Source organism: Trichomonascus vanleenenianus (assembly GCF_965637985.1).
Source record: "Trichomonascus vanleenenianus strain CLIB 3782 genome assembly, contig: TRVA0_049S, whole genome shotgun sequence".
In the NCBI taxonomy this organism is placed as follows: domain Eukaryota; kingdom Fungi; phylum Ascomycota; class Dipodascomycetes; order Dipodascales; family Trichomonascaceae; genus Blastobotrys; species Blastobotrys vanleenenianus.
Window position 1 is genome coordinate 52222 of NW_027481838.1, and position 21513 is coordinate 73734.

Sequence of the window (21513 nt, forward strand, 5' to 3'; positions counted from 1 at the left end):
GATTACAGTTATCATACATGCATTACCTACATTAAGTCTATTAAATTTTTAGAGAAGGAAAGCGATTATTCGTCATCACTGTCATCACTGTCATCACTGTCAGCTTCCTTGCCATCTGGCAAACTGTCAACTTTAGACTCTGGTCCAAACCAACCTTCCTCATCTTCATCCATCTCTTCATCTTCACTCGCACCACTCTCTTCACTGACGTCCTTGTCTACATCCATAGCAGCAGCCCCATCAATGCCATCTGCCTCTCCAGCCTGGTTGGAAAGAAGATATTGCAGGGTAAATAGGTTGCTACTCGACAATCTGCTGACCTCTTTATTGAGTCGAGTGACAAACTTCTGCAGTGACCGAAGAGCATTGCCAAAATCGCGCCGGTTCTTCGTGACGTACCGACCATGGCTGGTCAGAAGAGATTGGATCCACAGCAAGTGGTACTCAACGTGCGGAGAATCATCAGTAAGCGATCCAATGAACCTCAGTAGCCGTTCAAGATAGACTACTGGGAGATCCTTGGCAACAAGAGAAACGTCGCCAAGAGGGACAGACTCGTACACTCGATGAATCAGCTTCCTCTCACCAAGCCTGAAGGCCATAACCAACGCAGTGAGGAACTCCTGCTCGGCCAACTTCTCCATAGTGGAGCTGACGGTGATGTCAATATCAAGATCAAATGGATCAAACACCAATTCATCGTCAATAGAGTAAACCAACAACCCCTCCGTTGAGGCTACGCCGAAGCTTCGGTTAGTAGGTGAGAACTGGATGCCCGTAGATCGGATAGCAGGGCGCACCTTTCGAGCCGAAGCATCACCGCGCTGAGCACCCGGCAAGGAGTTGTCTATTCTATCCTCCAAGTCCGAAGCCTCGCCGGTGGTATCAATCAACTCCAGAGGGCCTGCCTCGGTCATATTTTTACTGTTGAACTTGTCGAGAGTACCGTCCAGAGCCATGTTTCGCGAAATAACAAATTTCCTCAGAAGAACCTCGTTTCCCACATCGTAAAGGCAAATGTGTTTACTGTTACCACCAGCAAGCAGTATGGAGCCGTCAGAGCTGTAGCAAAGATTAGTAAAGTGTCGCGATCGCTTAGAGCTCGCCGCAGTAAATTGGTCAGCCATGTGTCGGCCACCAGCAATGTCTTCCTTGCCGTCAATGGTGCCCACCTGCTTGCCCAGTTCTGGATCCCACAGCGTGATCTGGCCATCGGTAGTAGAAACGGCAATCTGCTTCGAATCTGGCCGCATCACTACGCGGGTAACGTCGGATTGGAGTTGGAGAGGCTCAACATGGGTCTGGCGGCCGAAAATGTTCCACACTCGAACTGTTCTGTCCCAGGAAGCAGAGGCGAGAACGCCATTTTCACCACCGAAACACAAACTCGACACTGGGCCAGTGTGACCACTAAGTCTATCGAGAAGCTGAGCAGTCTGTACGGACCACAGGTGGATGTCAAAATCGTCCAAAGAACCAGCACAAACGACCTCACCACTAGGGTCTACAGCCAGCGAAGTGAACTGAACTCGCTTTGGGGCGGTGTAGGTTCGGAAGTTTCTATATCTAACCAAGTCCCACGCTCGCACCGAACCATCAAGGGAAGCAGAGAACAGAACATTGCCTCGCTTTGTGAAATGCAGGTCAGTGACTGCTGACTGGTGTTCTGTGAACGTGACGATAGCGAATCCGCTAATTGCGTCCCAGACTTTGATTTTACCGTCATCGCCACCAGTAACGATCTTTGTGCCATCAGGAGAATACACTAACGCATTAAGGGAGTCGAAATGACCCTGCTGTTTTAGGATATAAGACTCCGACTGCCACTCCCACACCAGCAGCTGGCCCAACTTGGCGGCGCCAAATCCAAGCCACTCTCCAGTCTTGTTAATAGTGACGAAATCGATCTCGTTCTGCGATATGCTTAGAGTCTGGATGGTAACAAAGTCCGGCAGCTCATACAGCCCGAAAATACCGGATGCGAACCCAACGACCAGCAAGTTCGACTGTTCGTGGAACGCAGCGCATTTCACCTTGGCCTCCTGCATGAAATAGTGCTTCGACACAATTCTCCACCGCATGGTCTTCTCCCTCTCTTCTTCCATCTTTTCATCCTCCTCGTCTTCATTAGGCTCTGCCTCAAAGTTCCGCGGAACATACTTCCATTGGAACAACGCACCGTCCTTGCTTACAGTGTAAATGCTTTCTTGATCTGAACTGAAGAAAGCGCCTACTACGGCATCCCGGTGCCCAGCCAAGGTGGTAGCTGCAGCGCTATCTCGCGAATTGAGGGAGTAGACTCGGGCTGTGAGGTCTTTAGAAGAAGTGAGGAAGAATCGAGAGTCTCCAGACCATGTAATCGAAGTTACCTCAGCGAAGTGCCCAGTATAGATACGGTGTCGGATAAACGGTGCAAACTGCTTCTGTTCACTAGCACCGGGAGTCCTCCAAACCTGGATGTGTCGGCCTGCAGCCACGGCAAAATGCTGTCCGTCTGGAGCAAATTTAACATCCAGGACCCGGTCCTTGAAGTTGAAGTGGTGGATCACCGTGCGTCGCACAAAGTTCACAAGAATTGCACGTCCGTCATTATCTATAGAAAGCATCAGAGTGGCCTGTGGGTTCAAAGCGATTCTCGCAATGTTCTTCCTGTGTTCGTATGCAAACGTGAACGACTTGTTGTTCACCAGATCAAACAGACTGACCCGATTGCCTACTGGCGATAAGATACAGGTACCATCTGGAGTGAACAGCAGGTTTCCCTGCCGGTAAACCGTACCTAACAGAGTCGATAACTACCACTAGTTAGTCTTTACCCTTCTAAAAACCAGAATTAAATCCAACATACCTTGAAATCTATGCTCATATCGATATCTGGTTGGGTTTATCGGATTTGAAATTTCAAAAATTTCAGAGATCGGCGATAAATTTTTTTTTTGTGCGTTGGGAGACCAAGACAAAATACCGACTGGCCAAGGCCAAATACCTAGTACCATCAAATACAATAACCGGTTTTTGATATATCTCGAAGATATATCAGATATGCCCAAGTTGTCGAAAAAAGCATCGTCCATGAAGAAAGATGGGGTCCGGACTATCAGGGGGTTAGATGAGCAGAAGAAGGCTCCGGCCCAGTCTAAATTGTCGAGCAAGATTCTCGACATGAAGGTACGAAATATTTATAATGGTTGAAGGATGACTTGGGCTAATTTATCGTAGTTCATGCAAAGGGCGAATGCAAAAGAACGGGAGATAGAAGCTAAAGCGGAGGAGAAGCGAAGGGATGACCAATCGAAGTGGTCTTTGAAACCAGTGAACAAAAAGACCAAGGCTAAAAGGAAACAGACAGTTAGCTATGCAGACATTTTCGCCAGTGAAGAGGAGCCACTGGAAGGTAGAAGGAGGTGGCAGGATTTTAACGCCCCTCCAGAGCCCGAACCAGAAAAGGCCGAAAACGTCAGCGATGACGAGGAAACCCAATTGAAGAGAAAGAACCCTCTATCCCAAAAACCAAAGAAGAAGAAGGCCAAGCGTGGATAACCAGCCACAAAAAAACTCTTTTGTCATGGTGATATATGGGCTGGTGGGTGATGGGCTAACGTATTTATTTTTTCTTCTTCTTGTCCTGGAGGAAGCCTCCCTTTTGCAAAGCATCCCTCGCTGTCGAATTGATGTGTTTAAACCGATCAGGCCCCAGGTGGATGCCTCCATACCACCTGCTCACACATACAACCACATTGATAGAGTCCGTAAGCTGTAGCAAATGCAACATCCGTCCTCCGGCAGCCGCCTCCCCATCATCGTCACAGTCCTGGACCAGTACCCCGTCTTCTCTTTTAATTCGGTACGCAGTCATGTTGTGGGCGGCCCGGGCAATCTTTTTATCTAGCTTCAACATGGCAATCTTCCTCAGGGCCTCCTCTCCAGAATGGACCTCTGCTGCCCGAGCTATGAACACGCTTTTACGGTCGGTCACAGGCTCAGATTCTATCCATCCTTCAAATATATCAACTTCATGTGTCTCTTCGTCGTCTCCGTCTTCTTCAACGATATCATCTTCAATAATTTCTCCTGGGTCCAGAACCTCCCGTGATCCTTCGATAAAGTCGAAAATGCACACCTGGCCCGGGGTAAATGTAGAATTCATGACGTCTTGTAGTACTGGCAACAGTGCTTGGTGCTTCGTACTTAGCACGTCAACGACGTGCGGCGCTTCCTCGGGGTAACTGCTTGGAAACGAGAGCTTTAGCCTGATCTCTCGGTCGGGAATGGTCAGCGTGTAAAAATTGCCCGATTCCGCCATGGAATCGGGGTAGATGGCGTTCATCGCCTCGACTTCGTCCTGGAGCTCTGAATTCATAGTATGGTAAGTGTCGTCGGACCTTTCCCGATCATGAACTTTTCATCCCCAACCATTCCACATTTCTACCCGGTACTGTTACATATTGTTTGATATTTTGTGTCATTTACATTGTAATACCGGATAATATGCGCTTTCATGAATAGTTCGTTTTTGTAATAAATAATAATCTGTTTTCTGATTATAAGTATCAGATATTCCACGTTAGAAATACCGGTAAACCTTGATGGCTCTTAAACAGGTACGTTTCCCAATCTCCATCGATAGCTACAGTAACATAATAAATATTAGTACGGCTATGATATGTACCTGTCCAGCTCATTCCCATCCGTTCGCGTAGTAATAGCTGGAGAATTGAGATCAACAGCATATCGCAGCCCAGCAATTGGCTTCAAATACTCATACGCAGAGAAATCTGGCTCGCTGAGGAAATCAAACACCATAAGATATTCCAAGTTCTGCAATCGGGGCATTTTGGACTTAATGAGCGCTGAGAACGCAGCCAAGTACCTCGGTGCCAGGAAGGGCGGTCGAAGGGTAAGTGACCGCGCTTTCAGCGGAGGGTCTCTGGACAAAAGGCGGACAAACCGCGTAACCGCTTGTTCCTCAAAATTTGGATCGAATTCGGTGACTTTCTCACTCTTTGGCCCAATGCAGACACAAATACTCTCTTCGCACCTGGACACAACTTTTCGAAGCAATAGTAGCGTCTTGGGATCGATTGAGTCAATGAAAATAGTCTTCGAAAGAGGAATTTTCGACTGCAATTGAGCGTTTGGTTGCAATGCGTCCTTTGAGTCGGATAAATTTAGAGACGCCACTGCTTCAAACGACAGCGAAATTTTCGTCAGCGTATTGAAGTCCGTGGTAAGCATGTCTAACTTCCCGCCATAGATCCTGAACTGGGTCTGAGGGTCATTGCCCATCTTCACGTACTTTGCGTCTAGCACGATGACCGAGTCTGGAAGATTCAACGGCGTGTCCAATACGTCAGACGTTTCAACAATCAAGTCAACAGCTCTCAGGTCATCGCAAAACTCTAGGGCCTTGTTGACTAGCAACAAAAATGCCTTGCTTCTAATTGATACACCAATCTCCTTGACAAAGCGTCCGAAGTGTATGGAAAAGTCGAGATCAAGGTATTCCCCTCCAAGATACAGCCTTTCAACTTCGAAACCCTTGGATTCGGGGTATTGCGACAATATGTTGTACGGAATGTAGGTGCTGCATGCAGTTGCCTCCTCAGGACATTTGAAGGTGAATTTTGGACTAACGTTGGGTCCCAAATCTTGAGCCAGACCATTCAGTAATGCTGTAGAGGAAGATCCGGCAGATATTTTCACCGACACTGATTTAAGCGCGAAATAGCAGATGATTGAAAGCAGGGATCTCATTGCCTTTACCGTTCGTTCGTCAGCATCGTCGGCGATATGTATCTCAACAATTTGAATGAATCGAGCATATTTCAAGATAAGACCCATTTGGTTAAAAATGGATATGCATTTTCCCTTTTGGAATGGAGATTTGTCATTGACCACCTGGCTAATTTCTCTCGAGACAGGTTCATTAGGAGATAACAGAGGCGACTCGGTTGATGGAGTTGTCGGGAGTGAGCCGGTCAAAGACGGAGTAGTGGTATCAGCATCACAGTCAGTTTTGCCAAACGGAGTATTGTAAAAAGCTCGTCGATAATTGGCGCCTTGCTTTTTCTTGGTAGTATATCCAGATTCAAAGTATGCAATTTTACCCGAAACACATCCGTTAGGTTTAGGTTTATAGCGTGCGGTTGCGGAAGCAACAACGGTCGACTCAAGCGGGCCAACTCCAAGCATAGTATAATCTTGGAACCTCAATTCTTCCGCAGAGTACGCAACGAATACTTGTGTAGCACATATGCTATGATAGACAAGCTTGTGAGTAGCAGCCCCAACTTGCTCGCTTTCAAAATGAGGAACATAACTAATGGCATCAACCGTACTGCGAATCGTCTGCCCATTGATGTCTTTTTGTGGAACTGGTTTGCATTTTTCCTTTCTCAAGAATAAAGACTCTGTCGGTCGCTTTGCATGGACTGGAGGCGGATCATTCCACTGGCGCTTTTTCTCTTTTCGACGGCAGTCCTGGAACCTCAATTCTTCAACTGAATAATTTCTGTACTGAGGCATTGCCGAGACGCTGTGGTAAACCTCAAATGCTAGATGGGCTTTGTGGGAAAGAAAATAGTCGGCCGAAAACACTTGTTCAGTATAAGGCCTATAATCAAAGTTTCGCGTGCCAAAGGGCATTGTTTCAAGAGAAGGAGACCCAATTGGCCTCGATATATTGGGACTAGCGGTAATTGTGCTAGAAGTGTCAGCATCACTGTGTTCTATGGTTCTCCGGGGACGGGCAAGAAGCCGCCTGCCAAGGCCATTGCCACGACGATTTCGCTTAATTTCTTGGGGGCTAATGGTGCTTGAAGTTTCAGCTCTCGGGGGGATAATGGTTGTATCATAGATGATAGCAGTATTGCCAACGTCGCAGCTTTCGTTAAATGATTCATTGATGATGGCAGTATTGCCAACGTCGTAGTTCGACGTGAATGATTCATTGATGATAGCAGTATTGCCAACTTCACAGCTCGCTTTAAATGTAAATGAAGCCAATTGAGAGGCTAGGGCGTCCATATCGTCCTCAAATTGTTCCGCCTGGCTATCAGAACCACCAAAAAACCTAGACTTTGACGCTCTGAATACATAAGGTGGACGAATTGTACTCCTTGATTGTCTTTTCGGCTCTTCTTTTGGGCTGTGTTCTGTCAAAGTAATGTCCGAAAGTAGATTGCCCAGGGTAATTGCGCCGTTTTCATTAGAGACGGTCAAATGGCTCCAAATCATGGAATTACAGAAGTTGCGCAGCCGGCGACAGGTCCTCTGCAGGGTCAGCATGTCCTCATCTGCCCCAGCATCGAGAATTACCGCCCAGATTTCATCCGGCAGGTCCAATATTGAAATGGACATAATGGTTAACTTTTGGCCAATTAGCTTGATTTTTCATTCAACTTGGCAATTCACTGGGTATACGTGTTTCTCAATGCCCGCAGTAGTGCACTCCCCACGTACTACTACTGCTAATTTACTTGCCCTATGGCAGCAATACAAAGTAAAATCCTCCTATAGAACCTCACGGGTATAGTGTTTTTGAAGACCGAAACCGGCACTGGTGACATCGGTTCGCCGTGTGTTACCCGGGTGGGAGGGCGGAAAAGGCCCAACATATCGCCAAACCGACATTCCCAACAGCTACACCGACACCGGCGATGGACCCCCGCATGCCGGTGAACTCGCCTTATACCCTAACCAGCCCTTCCTTTTTCATAAAATTTTCCCATAGAAGGAAAAGCCACTGAAAAAATATTAACCTTCTACGATTGCCTGAGTTGACCAGTATTATCAAACCAGTAGTAATACTGTACTCCAAAATTAACGTATTCTACCTACTTTTTCAGGTGTAATTTTGAAGTGACATCGGGGTCTCGTTCCGAAGGTTTGGAAACGCAACCGCACGCGGCTTAGATATACAGGTTAGTCATCCCACGCACAGCGCCGCGAGGCTGGAGCTGGTACGGCGCGACGTTGAATATCCGGGGACCTCGATCCGAAAATTTGGACCTGCACGGTACCGCTTACTTAGTACTTTTTATCAGTAATACGAGGACTCCAGGCCTGTTGAGAGTCCTGAATACCTTCAAGAGGGCTATATCAAAGCGTACTCTTGTGTACTGGTCACTCCGCGGTTGTGACTAGTATAAAATATATTGAAAGTCCGTTCGAGTTACGGTATTTCTAGAATGGCTGATTTGGCTGTGTCGAGGGTTCTCAAGGCGGACTCTCTGGCGAGTCGTGTCGCCAAAGAAAGCGCTAAGAAGAGCAGGGCGACTTCGTGCCAACGGTGCAAGAAGCGGAAGCAGAAGTGTGACCATCGCCTGCCTACGTGCACAAACTGCCTCAAAGCCAACGCTGAGTGCATCCAGCCAGAAAAATACGTCCAGCATACTCCAAAGAAGGATGAATACACTATGTTGCTAGAGAAGAAGGTTATTCAACTCGAGGAGAACCTGGCCCAAATCCAACAGAGCCAGCAGCTTTCTCCAGTCTCTGTATCCATGATGTCTTCTCCAGCTGCCTCTGCATTGAACCCTCATCTTAATCATCTTAATAATCATCCTCAACAGCCAACCGTTTCTTCGCCGTTTTCGGAAAATCCGACTAGGAGTAGCAGGGTGAACATACTCAATGCTGACCCAACCCTCGGGCCTGCACCACCAGCCAGCTTCTCTGTAGTCTCCTCTCTGCTCAAGGATACTTATACGTTTGGGCGTAATCATGATTCGGCTGAGTCGTCTCCAACTACAAGCCAAATGTACCCTAATGAGAGTATACCCGAGGATAGTGGAGGGTTACTGCCGAATTATGACTTTGCGCCTTTTTTTAAAAGCCGTCCGGCAGAGATCCCAGATGAGAAAGAGGGCGAGATACTACTTGATTACTACCTCAAAGTCCAGGGGAAGTTCGCGTTTTTGGACCGCAATGTGTTTGAGAAGCTCCATCGCGATAGGCACCAAAGACCCGCCAACACCGATGACCCTGAGTACAGATACAACACCTTTTTATTGTTTAGTGTTTATGCTTTGGCCGTGGTTCTTAATACCTCTCCAAACGGAACTCCTCCGCCGTTCAATGCGTGGAGACTCTATTCCACAGCGTTGTGCCATGCTCGACTGTGTAAGTCCAATAATCCACTTTGGCAAATCTCGGCGCTATTCCTATGTGCAAACTTCCAGATGCGTACAGACATCGACAACGGGAGCCACTACGACATGATCATTCGGTCGATGAAGCTGTGCCACGAAATCGAGCTCCACCGAGCTGAGAAACTCGCTCAATTGAGCCTGTATGCCCAGGAGATGCGTAAAAGACTGTTTTGGTGTGTTTATGGCCTCGAGCGACTCTATGCCATTTCTACAGGGCGACCTTTTTCCATTGAAGAGAGCGAAATCGAAATCTCTTTTCCAGTGGACCTCGATGATAATGACCTGACCGAGGAAAAAATCGCCCAGGCGCGGCAATTGGAGGTCGCCAACAGCGGAGCAGACTCAACCAATTCCATTTCTTCCCCAGCTTCTCAGGTAGCTGAGTCTACGCCCCTCACGTTCGTCATTTATTTGTGGAGAGTGCGACGGTTGGAGTCAGAAATGGTAACAGTAATATACCGCTCTGATAAGCCCATGGATGAATTGCTGCAGAAAGTAGATTATTACCTCGCTAAGCTCAGACGATGGCGTGATAACCATAACAAGTCCCTCACCCCGCGAGAACAGAATGTGGCTGCCGTAGCCTACGCCAAAGCTGTGAGACTTCTACTCCAGCCTTTCTTGGCCTCTCTGGATCCCGATGGCCCGTTATTCCAGAAATGCGTCGGCGAAACAGGCCGCCTTTGCATGGTTTTCCGTGACTTCTACCGCCGCACCGAAAGCGGCTTCACCACCGTAGCCATGCACTCCAACTTCATCGCTGGTCTGACGCTGATATACTGTCTCTGGCTCTCTAAGGACACACATTTTTTGCCTATTTTAGAGAGTATCCGGGTGTGCACGTCGTCGCTGTTTATTCTCGCTGAGCGGTCGAAGCTGTGTAGGGAGTATCGGGACACGTTTGAGAACCTGGTCTCGGCAACAATCAAGCACGTTACCGAGCATGTCCTTAAAAAGGCTCAAGCGGGTGGTGGCGCGAGGGGCCTTTCGACGACGCCTGCTACTGCTGATGCCACTCCTCCACGCCCGCCAATGGTCACAGCTGACTCTTCTACGTCTATTTTTGATAACATTCAGCAGCGTGCACCTGTTAAACAGGAGCCAGTCAAGCAGGAGTCGGAGCCCAGGGCTCCTTCGTTTACGCCGGTTCCGACCCTTGGAGATTTGGGCCCATCATTACAACCCACCGTGGCAGCAATATCTCACCCGCCAGAGCCACAGCCGACCACCTCCGAACCATCTCAGCCACAGCCACAATTCGACTTCCCACCACAGATGCAGATGGCTCCCAGCAACGGTATGATGTACAGGAATTCTATATCGCAGCAACAGCAACAGCAACAGCAGCAGCAGCAGCAACAGCCTGTGCCAGGCAATGCAAGAGGATGGATTGATGCGTATGGATATGACGACAGGATGTATAACATGATTCAGGACATTTCCTCGTGGACGAAGACTATTGAAGACCCTACTAACTTTGAAACCCAACAAATTGCTGATCACATGTGGATGAACTTCACTGATTTCAGCTTGAGCTAATATTTAACTATACATTGCAAGCATTATATATAGATATCAACGATAGTATGTTATAATAACTACTGTATTTATTTTGAACTACGGGGGTTTGGGGGCTCTGCCCCCAACTACGGGAGCTCGAGGGCTGGCCCTCGAATATACTCCATCTACTACGTAATATGATTTTTTTATTATCAGCATCTGACCGTTAGTTTTGAGGTCTGGCATGAGAGACCCTAGTATAATACACGGTATCAGTAGATAAGATAAAAAGAACAAAAAAATCTCCAATATCCAATGTATTACTTTCTCTTCCATATGCCTAGGATTAATATATTGTCTTCCTGCTGCCCCCATATTTATATAGAGTCCTTATACGAGCGGATCATTGATATGCCGTGTTGGTTCGGTGTGCGATTATGATCGGATTAACGTCCGGCGACAGTTGGAAACCACACCTAACAAATCACCATGGACCGGGCAACGGAATTTAAAGAGAAAGGAAACGACGCATTCCGCCAACAGAAATACGAAAAGGCCATCGAATACTACACGGAATCGTTAAAGTATGACGTGATCGTCGCATGTTACTCGAATCGGGCTGTCTGCTACAATAAGCTCAAAAAATGGAACGATGCTGTGCACGACTGCGATCTGACACTAGAAAATGTCAATATCGACATACCAGCCGAGAAAAGACTACTGGCGAAGACTTATTATAGACGAGGAGTAGCCTATAAAGGGCTAGGCGAACTCCAGCGTGCAGTGGACTCGTTTGAGTCTGCAGTAGAGTACGCCGCAGACGGGTCAACAGAAGAAAAGGAACTGAAAAAGGAGCTGACGGTGACGCGATACAGCGAATTGAAAGAAGATGGAATCACCAATGGAAGGGGAAAGACTTTCTTTGCAAAAGCTGTTGATAAACTGCCACAAAAGTTTGTTGAAAGCAATATTGGGAACCCTGTTGAACCAATTATCGAAGGAAGCACCACGATCCAACCAATGGTTGAATCTAAATCAACATTTACTCCTCCAGCGACTTTGACAGTATTTTCTCTTACCCAAATGATACGGGCCCCGGAGAGTGAGAAAAAAGCCATTTATGACTATATGTATAGTGTTCCACCACAGACTTTGACGGCATTGCATTCTACTGGAGGCATTAACTACGATGTCATTGAATTTATTCTCGACATGCTTGTTTATAACCATAGCAGAAAACCTCTAGCTTGGCGAACCAAGAGTAGGGAGTTCTTGAGTGCGCTGAAGAAATGCCCACGGTATGATATTGCTCTCATGTTCGCTAACAGTGCAAAAGTTAACCAGTTCAAGGACTTGGTTAAAGGCGATGAGCAAATACTAAAATTATTGCAGTAAGTGGGTATATCTGCTGCGATGATAATACGATAGATGTTATATATGCAAACGACATTAAATGGCCCTAGTCTGGCTTTTTGCTAAGTCGAATAGCGCTGGGCATCTCGGGCTGGACCAGTCCCGGCAAGAACGAATCTACCAACGAAGCCACATAGTCCTTGATCCACGCAGGAATTAAATGGGGACCAATAATCATTCCAATGAACCACGCCATAGTAGCGAAATAAATAAATGCATACCTTTGGACAATGCGGTGCCGTGTTTTCTTCACCGAGCTGTAAACAACCTGCGAACGAAATCCAAGTTTGGGCCCTAGCCAGAACAACATAACTGTATGGATCTGGTCTATGTAAGGGATGAAGAGAAATGGAGTCTGCACAAACATGAGGAAATGGCCTAATGTGAAGTCCATTGCAAAGAGACTCATCTCAACCGATTTGCATAAAAGTTCCCGCGCCGGTTGCGTCAGAATGAGCCATCCAAGGCCCAGAGCTCCCCAATTACCTCCCCAGAACGTAGTATTCACATCTCGGGCTCTCAGCTCTCGTGTTAAAAGCATTGAATAGAGGAATTTGAAAAGGGATACTTGGACGACAGAGCAAGTAGTAAAGCCGAGCAATCCATTAGTGAAGCTCCAGTTTTGCAGCACTAGCATCACCTGGAAAAATATAACATGGTTCAGTATTGCGACAAAATGCATCGTTGCTGCAACCATTGACGGGATTTTTTTGAACCGCCTAGACAATGTGCATCCAAGGCACAGGCTAAGCACCATACTCCCCACGAGAGAAGCAAAGTTAAGAATTATCGGGCCAATGACACAAATACCTAGTCTTAACAGACAGTAGGTTGGACTACTCGACTTCGCTCCTCGTTGAGTGTTCACATAGAGGTACGGAATAACCACAGTCCCATTGGCGAAGAGTGGGCCCAGGACTTCTGAGAACAAAATGCTCAAAAACCCGGGACGCGTTATATCCTTGGTATCCGCAAACAATTGCATGTTTGCAGTGCCTACACTTTTGACAGCTTTAAACCCTGTAATTCTCGTGCGATTCTGCTTAATGTAAGCAACCCATGAGTTCCGGCGGTAGTTTCGGTTCCCTTTGGTAAGCCAATGGATGTAGTTGCGATAATCAAGGAAAAAATCAGTCATGGAAAACTGGTGGGGGTTGTAAATAAAAGGAGCTAGGCAGAGAGCTACTGTTGTTACCCAGAACCACAGCAATGGGGTCGACCACATGGTGTTGCTCACAAATATAAGCATCAACAGCAGTTTTGCCCCAAAGTAAAGCGACTCCTTACCAAACCGCGCATATAGTGCCGTGAATGGAATTCTATTTGTGGCAAACCCTCTCCCCGTAGAGATGTATTTGGCGCCTCCAATTGCCAGATCATGCATCAGCGACTTTGCGTAGATCTGACAAACAAAAACCTCAAATAGCGGGGAAAGCGATAGAAAGTGCTTGATCAAGCGAGTAATGGATCTCAAGAACCCTCTTTCCGTGAGTTCCTGGACAAATAGTGGTAGAAATGAAATAAAAAAGACCACAAAAATGGACAATACACACCTTTCAATCCAGTGGTAGACAGGTATCAGATTGAGGCAGCCTGTTGTCTGTTTCTGGACTTCGTTTGCTGCCAGGTTTCGGTCATATTTGCATATAATCGCATTTTTTGACAAGGCTGCAAGGTTCAAAGCCACAATCACGAACAGCTCCAGCGATACAACAATGAACATATTATTGATATGAAATCCCGGATGTGCGTAGTAGAAGGATAGGAACCGGTCGACGGGAAGCTGGGTACCCAGGTAATAATACTCTCGCGATAGCATTTGCTCGCCCATTCCTGCCCCGATTTTGGTCGTGAAATTCAGGATTGAACCAAATCCTAGATCCCTACCCTTTCCACACTGATTGAACTCACAATGCTTTATCCGACCACCCCGGATAAGGGCATTCATTCCAGCATAAATATCCTCATTCAGATGCAATCCTTTTTGGGCTTTGGATACGCCTCCTCTGGTAGTCATGAAAATGGCATTGAGGAAATCTGGATGACCGTAGTGCAGTTTCCCGCCAATTTTTGCCAAGGTTCGGGCAAACAAAGTGCCAAATGTTTGCTCCTTTCCAGCTGCTACATCACCCAGCACCCCAATGTTCTCTGAAAAGACGTATTCACGTGCACCAAGAATTGCGACTGGTGGGGGAGGTCCTTCATTCACAGCCTTTTTGAGTCCGTGACTAGCATATGGATGTTCTGGAGAGTCGAGCTCTTCAAACTCGGCGAGTACGCTCCTAATCTTCAAACACTCCTCAAGGTAATTATCTTGATTGGCATCCACCAATTGGATATACTCTCCGCGATGGAAAATCAATGCGTGGTTCTGATTGTCACTCTTCCCGTCGCCAAGTATCGGATTGCCAGAGAGCCGAATGCGATATTTCGGCTTCCTTTGCCCATTGTCCAGGATATCGCACGACCCATCAATTAACGCCGAATAGTACACAGGTTCGCTGTTGCGGTCACGAACTTCTTCATCAAGATAAGCGATGTTCATCTCTGGGTATGCCCTAAGCATCATTTCTTTATCTGGAATTTCCTCCTTCGAGAAATTCTTCAAGCGCTGAATAGCAGCAATGAGTCGAAATTTTCGCCTTGCAATGCGATCGAGAGCCACTTCAATCCCGGTTTTCGACAGCGACTCATGAGGATTGCCGTTCTCCAGAGCCTCGACACTATGAAGCAGTTTTATTGCCCGCGGATAATTCATGAATCCAGATATAGTACGATAGAGTGTCTGCGTTCTCAAAGAGGCCCATAATCTGGTTCTTAGAATAAACTCAGGAGTAGAATCCTTGAACCCAATGCAATAGAATGGCAACTCGTCAGCCTTTTCGGTAGGAGTAGTGGTGTCCGGGGTATCTTTTTTGTGTCCTCCCTGGTTTGCGATACCCATTGAATCTTTTACAAAGCACTCCCACTCTAGAGTGTGGAGGCGTTTTAGGTAATCAAGCAGGGAAAGCTTGCTATCACCTTCTTCTTTGATGATTTCGCGTAGAGAAAGCACAATCTTTTCGTTATAGTGGGGGACCAGGACTGTAAACGTTGGCATCGCCTCGACTGAAACTGGGTCAGGAATAGGTGTTGCAAGAGACTGGGCAAAGAAGGATATCCGCCTCTCTGCTTCCAGTTGGCCCTTGAAGAAAGACGTGTGGATTGAAGAATCTTCTTGTGATACAAAGAATGCAGGCTCATATAAAATCTTTTCACCTGTTTCAGTGGAGCGGTCCTGTAGATAAATCAGTCGTTGCACTTGCTCTAGCGGGATAAGATGCTCGCGGTACATGGAGATAATGATTGCATTCCAGACTTGTGATATCAGCGTTTTCGGTCCATCTTGGGCTGTCTGCTGACCCCTCGTGTACATAATCTTGGAAAACAATCGCTTGGGCAATCGACAGTAAACGCTCCTCCATGGCGTCCAGATAGATGCACCAAGATAGAACGAACGCGTCACCGAGAAGATCGTGTTGAAGATGATATACCAGAGATAGGTATCCAGGAAAAACAATATCAGGTCTGTCAGCATCATGATCCCGAGCACAATATGAGGCTGGTGCCGGCATAACCAGGCACCAATGAATACATCTCCCACGCAGGTCTCCAATTGGAAAATCGACAGCTCTCTGACCGGATCACGAAGCGACAGCGTCAGAAAGAAATATGATTCAACTGATTTTGCTGCAAAGATGCATAACCATAGACCATAGGAGATGATAGCATCGTTTCCCTTAAGCTTTGTGAAACTAAAGGTAAAGACCTTGTAGGCTGAGTATGTCGGACTCGACCTTTGTCTAAACCAATTCATTGGGGCGACAGAATAGAAAAGGACGGTAATAACAGCTATGGAGAACTGCACTATTGCCACTATCGTTCCCAAGAGATCAGGCTTGTCCCAAGAGCACATGATGAAAATGTATGCAGTAGGGGCAACATTGATTATCAAGGTTGTCAAGTACACTAACAATCGAGGCGCGATCTTCTGTGCACTGGGCCACTTGCGAGGGATAAACATGAGCTCCGAGAACAATGCAATCATATTTACGATTGGACCGAAGGCAGCTCCAGCCGAGACCACAGTCCAACGAATTTGGGGAGGCGGGGTGGACTTTTTCTGCGCATTATAGTTGACGGTGTAAAGCGACGGCACGTTAAACGAGGTGTAGAACCAGAAGAGGGAGAGATGGATGATCCAGATACGGTTAAAGTTCACAGCCATGTGGAGCCAGGACCGGGTCTCGCGATAGGTTTTATAAAATGCTTTTCCCCAGTCAACGTCCGCAAGGTGCTGGTACCGTTTCCAGGGAGGAAGAGACATGAGCTCAGTCAGGCCATTGTTCCGCTTCTTCTCACGCGCTGCAGGATCATGGAATTGGACTCGATGGAGTCCTTCCAAGTGCCAAAACAGCTGGTTCATATCGTCATAGCCAATTATATCCTTGTGGTCGCGCTCCCGATGAACATAAGTCCCTCCAACATATTCGTATATCTGATCTCGACAGAATTCATATAGTGGAGTAATGGTGCGGTCGAGGTATTGACCTTCATGGGTGTAAGAGAGGCTAATCTTTTCGACTCCCTCCACGCAGTAGTAATCCCTTGCACACTTGTAAATGAACGCGAGGCATTCCGGCATGTACCTAACCTGGTTGGCCTCCCCCCAGCACAGTAAGTACAGCGCGATGTCAACAACCCGCTCATCAGCAGTCATGCGGTTCATCTTTGATTTGTGTTTGAAATCGATATCACTGGTAGAAATGTGCTCATTAAGGACATCGGTGTCGAAAATAGACTTCATTGGCGCTATCTTTGGGTCGCCATTGTTGAGAACATTGAGGGCATTGGCGGTCTTAACGCTGAGGGCAGGGTTGCGATTCTTTTTTGCGGGAGCCGGTTTTGCAATTGGCCAAGTATGCAGTTCATCGTCTACACTGACTTGAGAGGCGTAGTACCATCGGCGATAGTTGGCATTTTCGCCTCCAATGTAGTCAGCGTGGAGCGTCACCAGCGCTAATTCGGGGCCCATTCGCGAAGAACGCGAGTCCAGCATGGTCATGAAGTGGTCAAACATATTCCGCATGCTGTCGAACTGAAACCCAAAGACGTTGCGCAGGTTTTCAAAGATTTGCCCAATTTCCTCAATTGTTATCGGCACTTTAATAGCGGGTGTCGAACTCCAGGATGGATAGGAATCGACTTGCCAATAGATACCTTTACTATCCATCATCCCGTGTTCGCGGGGAGAGAACGAGTTGGGGTAGGGCGTAGAGGTTTTTGGCTTGATTGCCGGAGTTTGGAATCCTGGAGAGCTAATTGACGAGGCAGAACCTGACGATTTGTTAGAATTATAATAACGCATTGTTTTTTTTAATAATTTACCATATTCTTTGACAAGGTCCGAAGGATCTTCTCCAGAAGAGCTGGAACCAGCGGATTTGTGAGAATCAGTAGCCGTCCATTGCGTTTGCATCTGCGAGCTTTCAAGGTAACTCGATGCCTGGGCGCTTAGCCGTTCGAGGGACGTCTGCAACGACCCAGCGTCGTCGGCCGAATCGTTTGAATATTCAGACATTTCTAAATGGTTAGCTACATTCCGAGCCAATATCATGAAGCATACCGGTCCAAGAGAGATTCAATGCGTTTCTTGTGTAATTCACAACCGGAGAGTTGTATCAACAAAAGATAAACGAGCCAGTCAACAAACATTCCTTTTAACTTAAACCTTAAGACTTCAGCTCACTTTCATTAGCCTTCAGAGTAAAGCGGGGCGGTTCATTAGATTTCAGAAAAAGGGGGAGATCATGTTTAACAGGATACAGGCTCCCACGTTATTGAATTCTCAGTACAGCGGCTGATCGCTGCATGTTGGAATGGTATATCAGTCAGACATGCATGAGCCGCACACGCCGCACACATCACCTGTGCTGAGACAGGGTATTCAATGACAGCGCATTCTATAACATTATAGCATCTGCCAGAGTATTGCAGTTTATTGATATCATCTTCAGGGGCAGTGCAATTTGTGGTACTACTTCAATGAAGCTAAACTTACAGTAGAAGTGCGGCTGGCTTGGACTGAACCATATTCAAAGCCCTATCTCTCAGAAGTTCAAAATTTTGAGTCGAACAGGTTAAATGGAATTTAAGCCCAAGCTCGTCTCAGTTGGGCTACTGGCAGTATGTTACCGGTCAATGCCTTCGGCATTCAAAGGCAAGTCTAAAACTCATTGGGGGCTACTCCGCTGTGAAACCACTACCGGTACTATCACATTAACGAATTAGAGTTATACCGGTACTTTTGAAGTAGACAAGTACTATTGTAACCGAACTCCCCCGTTTCAGCTATCTTACCGTGGTAGTTGACACCTATCACCCATAGACAGAAGTAACTCAAACCATTCTCTCAATTCCAACTAAATAACCCGGTAGTTCTGTTACAGTATTTAATTACTAAATTATATTCCAATATTGTAGTTCTGTTACAATGCTGTAATCTACCGGTTGACTGGTGATCGAAGAATCGATAGATAGAGTACAAAGCTTACTATCCTGGTAGGACATAGAGGAGCATAGATCGGAAACTCCGGAAAAGCCCATCAATTAACACACAATATATACAAACGTGTATTAATGGCCGAGTTCCTAACGGCTAATCGGGTACACCCCGCAGTACTGTAACTAAATAATGCCGGTTCGGCCGGCCACGTTCCTGCAGGCGGCAGCGGATCGGAGTACCACCAACCTAATCGTTTAAGGTACCACACAAGGTCTCACCTGTGGAGACACAACCCATTACAGTGTACACCTTGCGGCTATATAGAGACGAGAGTTCCGCCTGATGGTGTTAGCACTACTTCTAGCGACAGTATTAACTGGAGTATGCTCAGCATGTGGTGTGTCTGTCCATCTGACCCTGCTGCAGCGCACCCAAGAGCACATGCCCGACGATGTGGGTCGGTACCAAGTGTTCAGCCGGGCTGGAGCGTTCATGCCGGACGCGTTCTACTCCTGTCTGGGACTCGACGAGGCTGCTGAAGCCGCACACTGGCCGCCATTCCTCAAGGCCGCTGTGGAGTACTGGCACGAGAAGTATGGAGCTGTTGAGAAGCAGCCAGGAGGAGTCGTCCAGAAGGTGCTTAGCCGGCTGAGATACGACAATGGGCTGGCCCTAAAGACATTCATTTACGGTATGCTGACCCATCAGGTAGCAGACGTGAGCTGGCATTCACTCGGGCTGCGCCAGGGCATGCTGCAGATGTTGGCTCACAAAGAATTCGGCGGAGATTTCGCTAGGGCCCATCCAGTGTTGGATACAGGCGGGGACCTTATCTTTGTTAGGAGGTTGTTAAACTCTGGTGAAGACTACAATTGGCTTAGTACTAGCTGGACTTGGCCGCGGAATGACGTGGTGGAAATATTCAAGAGGATGGGATACCCTGGAGTGACTGCTTCGGGGTTGGATTATTGCATGGTTCGCGGTCAGGCTGCGTTGAGGGCTGAATTGTCGTTTGCTAGAGCTGGATTCATTGCCTATGCGTCTCAATCGCCTACGCTTTATAGTGAATTGGAGAGCTATTACCTGGGTGGCATGGTTGAAATGACAATGGCCATCAGGCATTGTGTGACTAGACTTGATGAGTGGTTTGACAAGGGGCCTTCGGGTGATCCGTGGGACATCTGTGAGATCTTTAACGGGAAAAGACCTCGTTCATTTACTGGCGATTCGTTTGTCAGAGAACAGGATCATTCAGTCAAGGAACAGGACTGTTCAATCAGGGAAAAGGATCATTCAATCAGGGAACAGGATCATTTATTTATCAAGGACCAGGAAGATTCTGTGGATTATCAATCTATGAATTTCTCGGCAGAAGTGCACAAATCCGAGACTCAAGGGCCCCTCAACCCCATTATTCTATCCTCTGGTATGCCCCAGGGGCTCTTTGGCGGGCACGTTACATTTGGAGACTTTCTCGGCGGAGCTTGTGTTGCCATTTCAGCGCCCTACGAGACTCCATCATGGACACCTATCCCTAGCGGAAGCGTTTATGTCATCAAACTTGAAGAGCTGCTTTCCTCTCTGCCATCTCCTTCTCCACTATTATCACGATTATCAGCATCATCATCATCGCATTTCTCTTCGATCCCTGCAGAGATTCTCTCCGGGCAGGATTATAGCCGATCTATTACATCTTGTACTAGTGAAGGCTACCCGTATAATGAACAATTTTCGGCAACGACTGCTCAACTTAAAGCATTCGGTCTTGATCTGCTGGTAGTCAGCAGACCAGGCTCTTCCAAGATTAACGTCTACTTTGAAAATCGCCTCGTCGCAGTCGTCCATACCAGCTACGCCAACATAGGGTACGGTCAAGGCGGGACTAAGCAGGTAGGTCACTCACTACTGACCGTTGAGCAGAATGGCCACGACTGGCTCTTCATTGGCTGCCCATACTGTGATGTAAACAACCATGCTCAGCAGGGTCTCGTTTATGCAATCAACGGAGGCGATCTTCACGAGATCCTAGCAAGGGGTATCGTCACCCCCGTGTCTGTGAGCCTAGAGGCAATCGCCACGCCGCTCACCTTACCCGATGAGCTACCACCTTATGCGCAGCTTGGCGCGAATCTGGCTCATATGACAGTGTCCGGTCAGAATATGTTGGTAGTGGGAGCTCCAGGGGCCCAGTCGGTGTATGGGTTCGCCATCCCTAATCTTGAACGGCGATTCACCATCAGGGAGGAAGACTACAGCACGCTGCCCAAGAACCCAAATGGGTATGTAAACAGTGACTTTGGAGGAGCTATGCTGGTAGGTGGCGATGGGTGGCTTGCCGTGGCTAATAGTGCAGAGGATGTGGAAAGCGGCAACCGCCTATGCCTGCAGTGCGGCGCTGTGCTAATTTTTCGGATCGACAGCGGTTCTGTTGAGCAATCAGCAAAGCTTGTCGACGATCGCGGCTTGGCGTTCAGCAGGTTTGCGTACCGCGGAGCCAAGGGTGATGATGATAGCCGTACGATTTACGCCAGCTCTCCGTTTGCTCAAAACGAGCAGGGTAGGGTATGGAAGATTATGATCGGTGAGGACGCGACTGCTAAGATAGACACTGTGGTTGATGGTCCAGGTCCTCGCGGTATAGGCTTCGGCCAATCGCTGGCCGTAACGAAGCTACCTTCGGGGACTGCAGTATTAGCCGTGGGCATTCCGTACAGTCAGCAGCTCAACGGCGCAGTAGGGCTATACATTCTATAGACGACTGTATACTACTACTGTACTTTTAATGCAGTTCGCGCCACATCAACGAAAAATATGCAGGGTAGTCGATAAACCCCCTATAAATGGCTTTTTTAATTGAAGCCAAGCAAACGGGTGTGTGGCCATGCTTCACGAGACAAGCCACGG

General features: G+C 47.5%; 8 protein-coding genes across 8 annotated transcripts; 4 read left to right on the forward strand and 4 right to left on the reverse strand.

Moving 5' to 3' along the window:
* Window positions 1-65: 65 nt before the first annotated feature.
* On the reverse strand, window positions 66-2866 carry PWP2 (snoRNA-binding rRNA-processing protein PWP2; the record flags this gene model as incomplete). Its single annotated transcript, XM_076687063.1, has 2 exons — window positions 66-2795; window positions 2849-2866. 2 exons carry the CDS (start codon window positions 2864-2866, stop codon window positions 66-68), a joined length of 2748 nt encoding a protein of 915 aa, XP_076538711.1.
* Window positions 2867-3072: 206 nt separating this feature from the next.
* Window positions 3073-3540, forward strand: TRVA0_049S00672 (uncharacterized protein; the record flags this gene model as incomplete). Its single annotated transcript, XM_076687064.1, has 2 exons — window positions 3073-3168; window positions 3220-3540. The coding sequence occupies 2 exons, from the start codon at window positions 3073-3075 to the stop codon at window positions 3538-3540; spliced, it is 417 nt and encodes a 138-aa protein (XP_076538712.1).
* Window positions 3541-3604: 64 nt separating this feature from the next.
* YIH1 (Yih1p) lies at window positions 3605-4360 on the reverse strand (the record flags this gene model as incomplete). The annotated part of the gene is made up of 1 exon (XM_076687065.1): window positions 3605-4360. The coding sequence occupies one exon, from the start codon at window positions 4358-4360 to the stop codon at window positions 3605-3607; it is 756 nt and encodes a 251-aa protein (XP_076538713.1).
* A 296-nt stretch (window positions 4361-4656) lies between these two features.
* TRVA0_049S00716 (uncharacterized protein) lies at window positions 4657-7359 on the reverse strand (the record flags this gene model as incomplete). The annotated part of the gene is made up of 1 exon (XM_076687066.1): window positions 4657-7359. The coding sequence occupies one exon, from the start codon at window positions 7357-7359 to the stop codon at window positions 4657-4659; it is 2703 nt and encodes a 900-aa protein (XP_076538714.1).
* An 830-nt stretch (window positions 7360-8189) lies between these two features.
* On the forward strand, window positions 8190-10691 carry TRVA0_049S00738 (uncharacterized protein; the record flags this gene model as incomplete). Its single annotated transcript, XM_076687067.1, has 1 exon — window positions 8190-10691. The coding sequence occupies one exon, from the start codon at window positions 8190-8192 to the stop codon at window positions 10689-10691; it is 2502 nt and encodes an 833-aa protein (XP_076538715.1).
* A 450-nt stretch (window positions 10692-11141) lies between these two features.
* TRVA0_049S00760 (uncharacterized protein) lies at window positions 11142-12047 on the forward strand (the record flags this gene model as incomplete). Its single annotated transcript, XM_076687068.1, has 1 exon — window positions 11142-12047. One exon carries the CDS (start codon window positions 11142-11144, stop codon window positions 12045-12047), a length of 906 nt encoding a protein of 301 aa, XP_076538716.1.
* A 64-nt stretch (window positions 12048-12111) lies between these two features.
* FKS1 (1,3-beta-glucan synthase component Fks1p) lies at window positions 12112-17809 on the reverse strand (the record flags this gene model as incomplete). The annotated part of the gene is made up of 3 exons (XM_076687069.1): window positions 17731-17809; window positions 17493-17687; window positions 12112-17441 (listed from the first exon to the last, which is right to left on the reverse strand). The coding sequence occupies exons 2-3, from the start codon at window positions 17683-17685 to the stop codon at window positions 12112-12114; spliced, it is 5523 nt and encodes a 1840-aa protein (XP_076538717.1). The 5' UTR covers window positions 17686-17687; window positions 17731-17809.
* Window positions 17810-19050: 1241 nt separating this feature from the next.
* On the forward strand, window positions 19051-21363 carry TRVA0_049S00804 (uncharacterized protein; the record flags this gene model as incomplete). The annotated part of the gene is made up of 1 exon (XM_076687070.1): window positions 19051-21363. The coding sequence occupies one exon, from the start codon at window positions 19051-19053 to the stop codon at window positions 21361-21363; it is 2313 nt and encodes a 770-aa protein (XP_076538718.1).
* Between the last annotated feature and the right edge of the window lie 150 nt (window positions 21364-21513).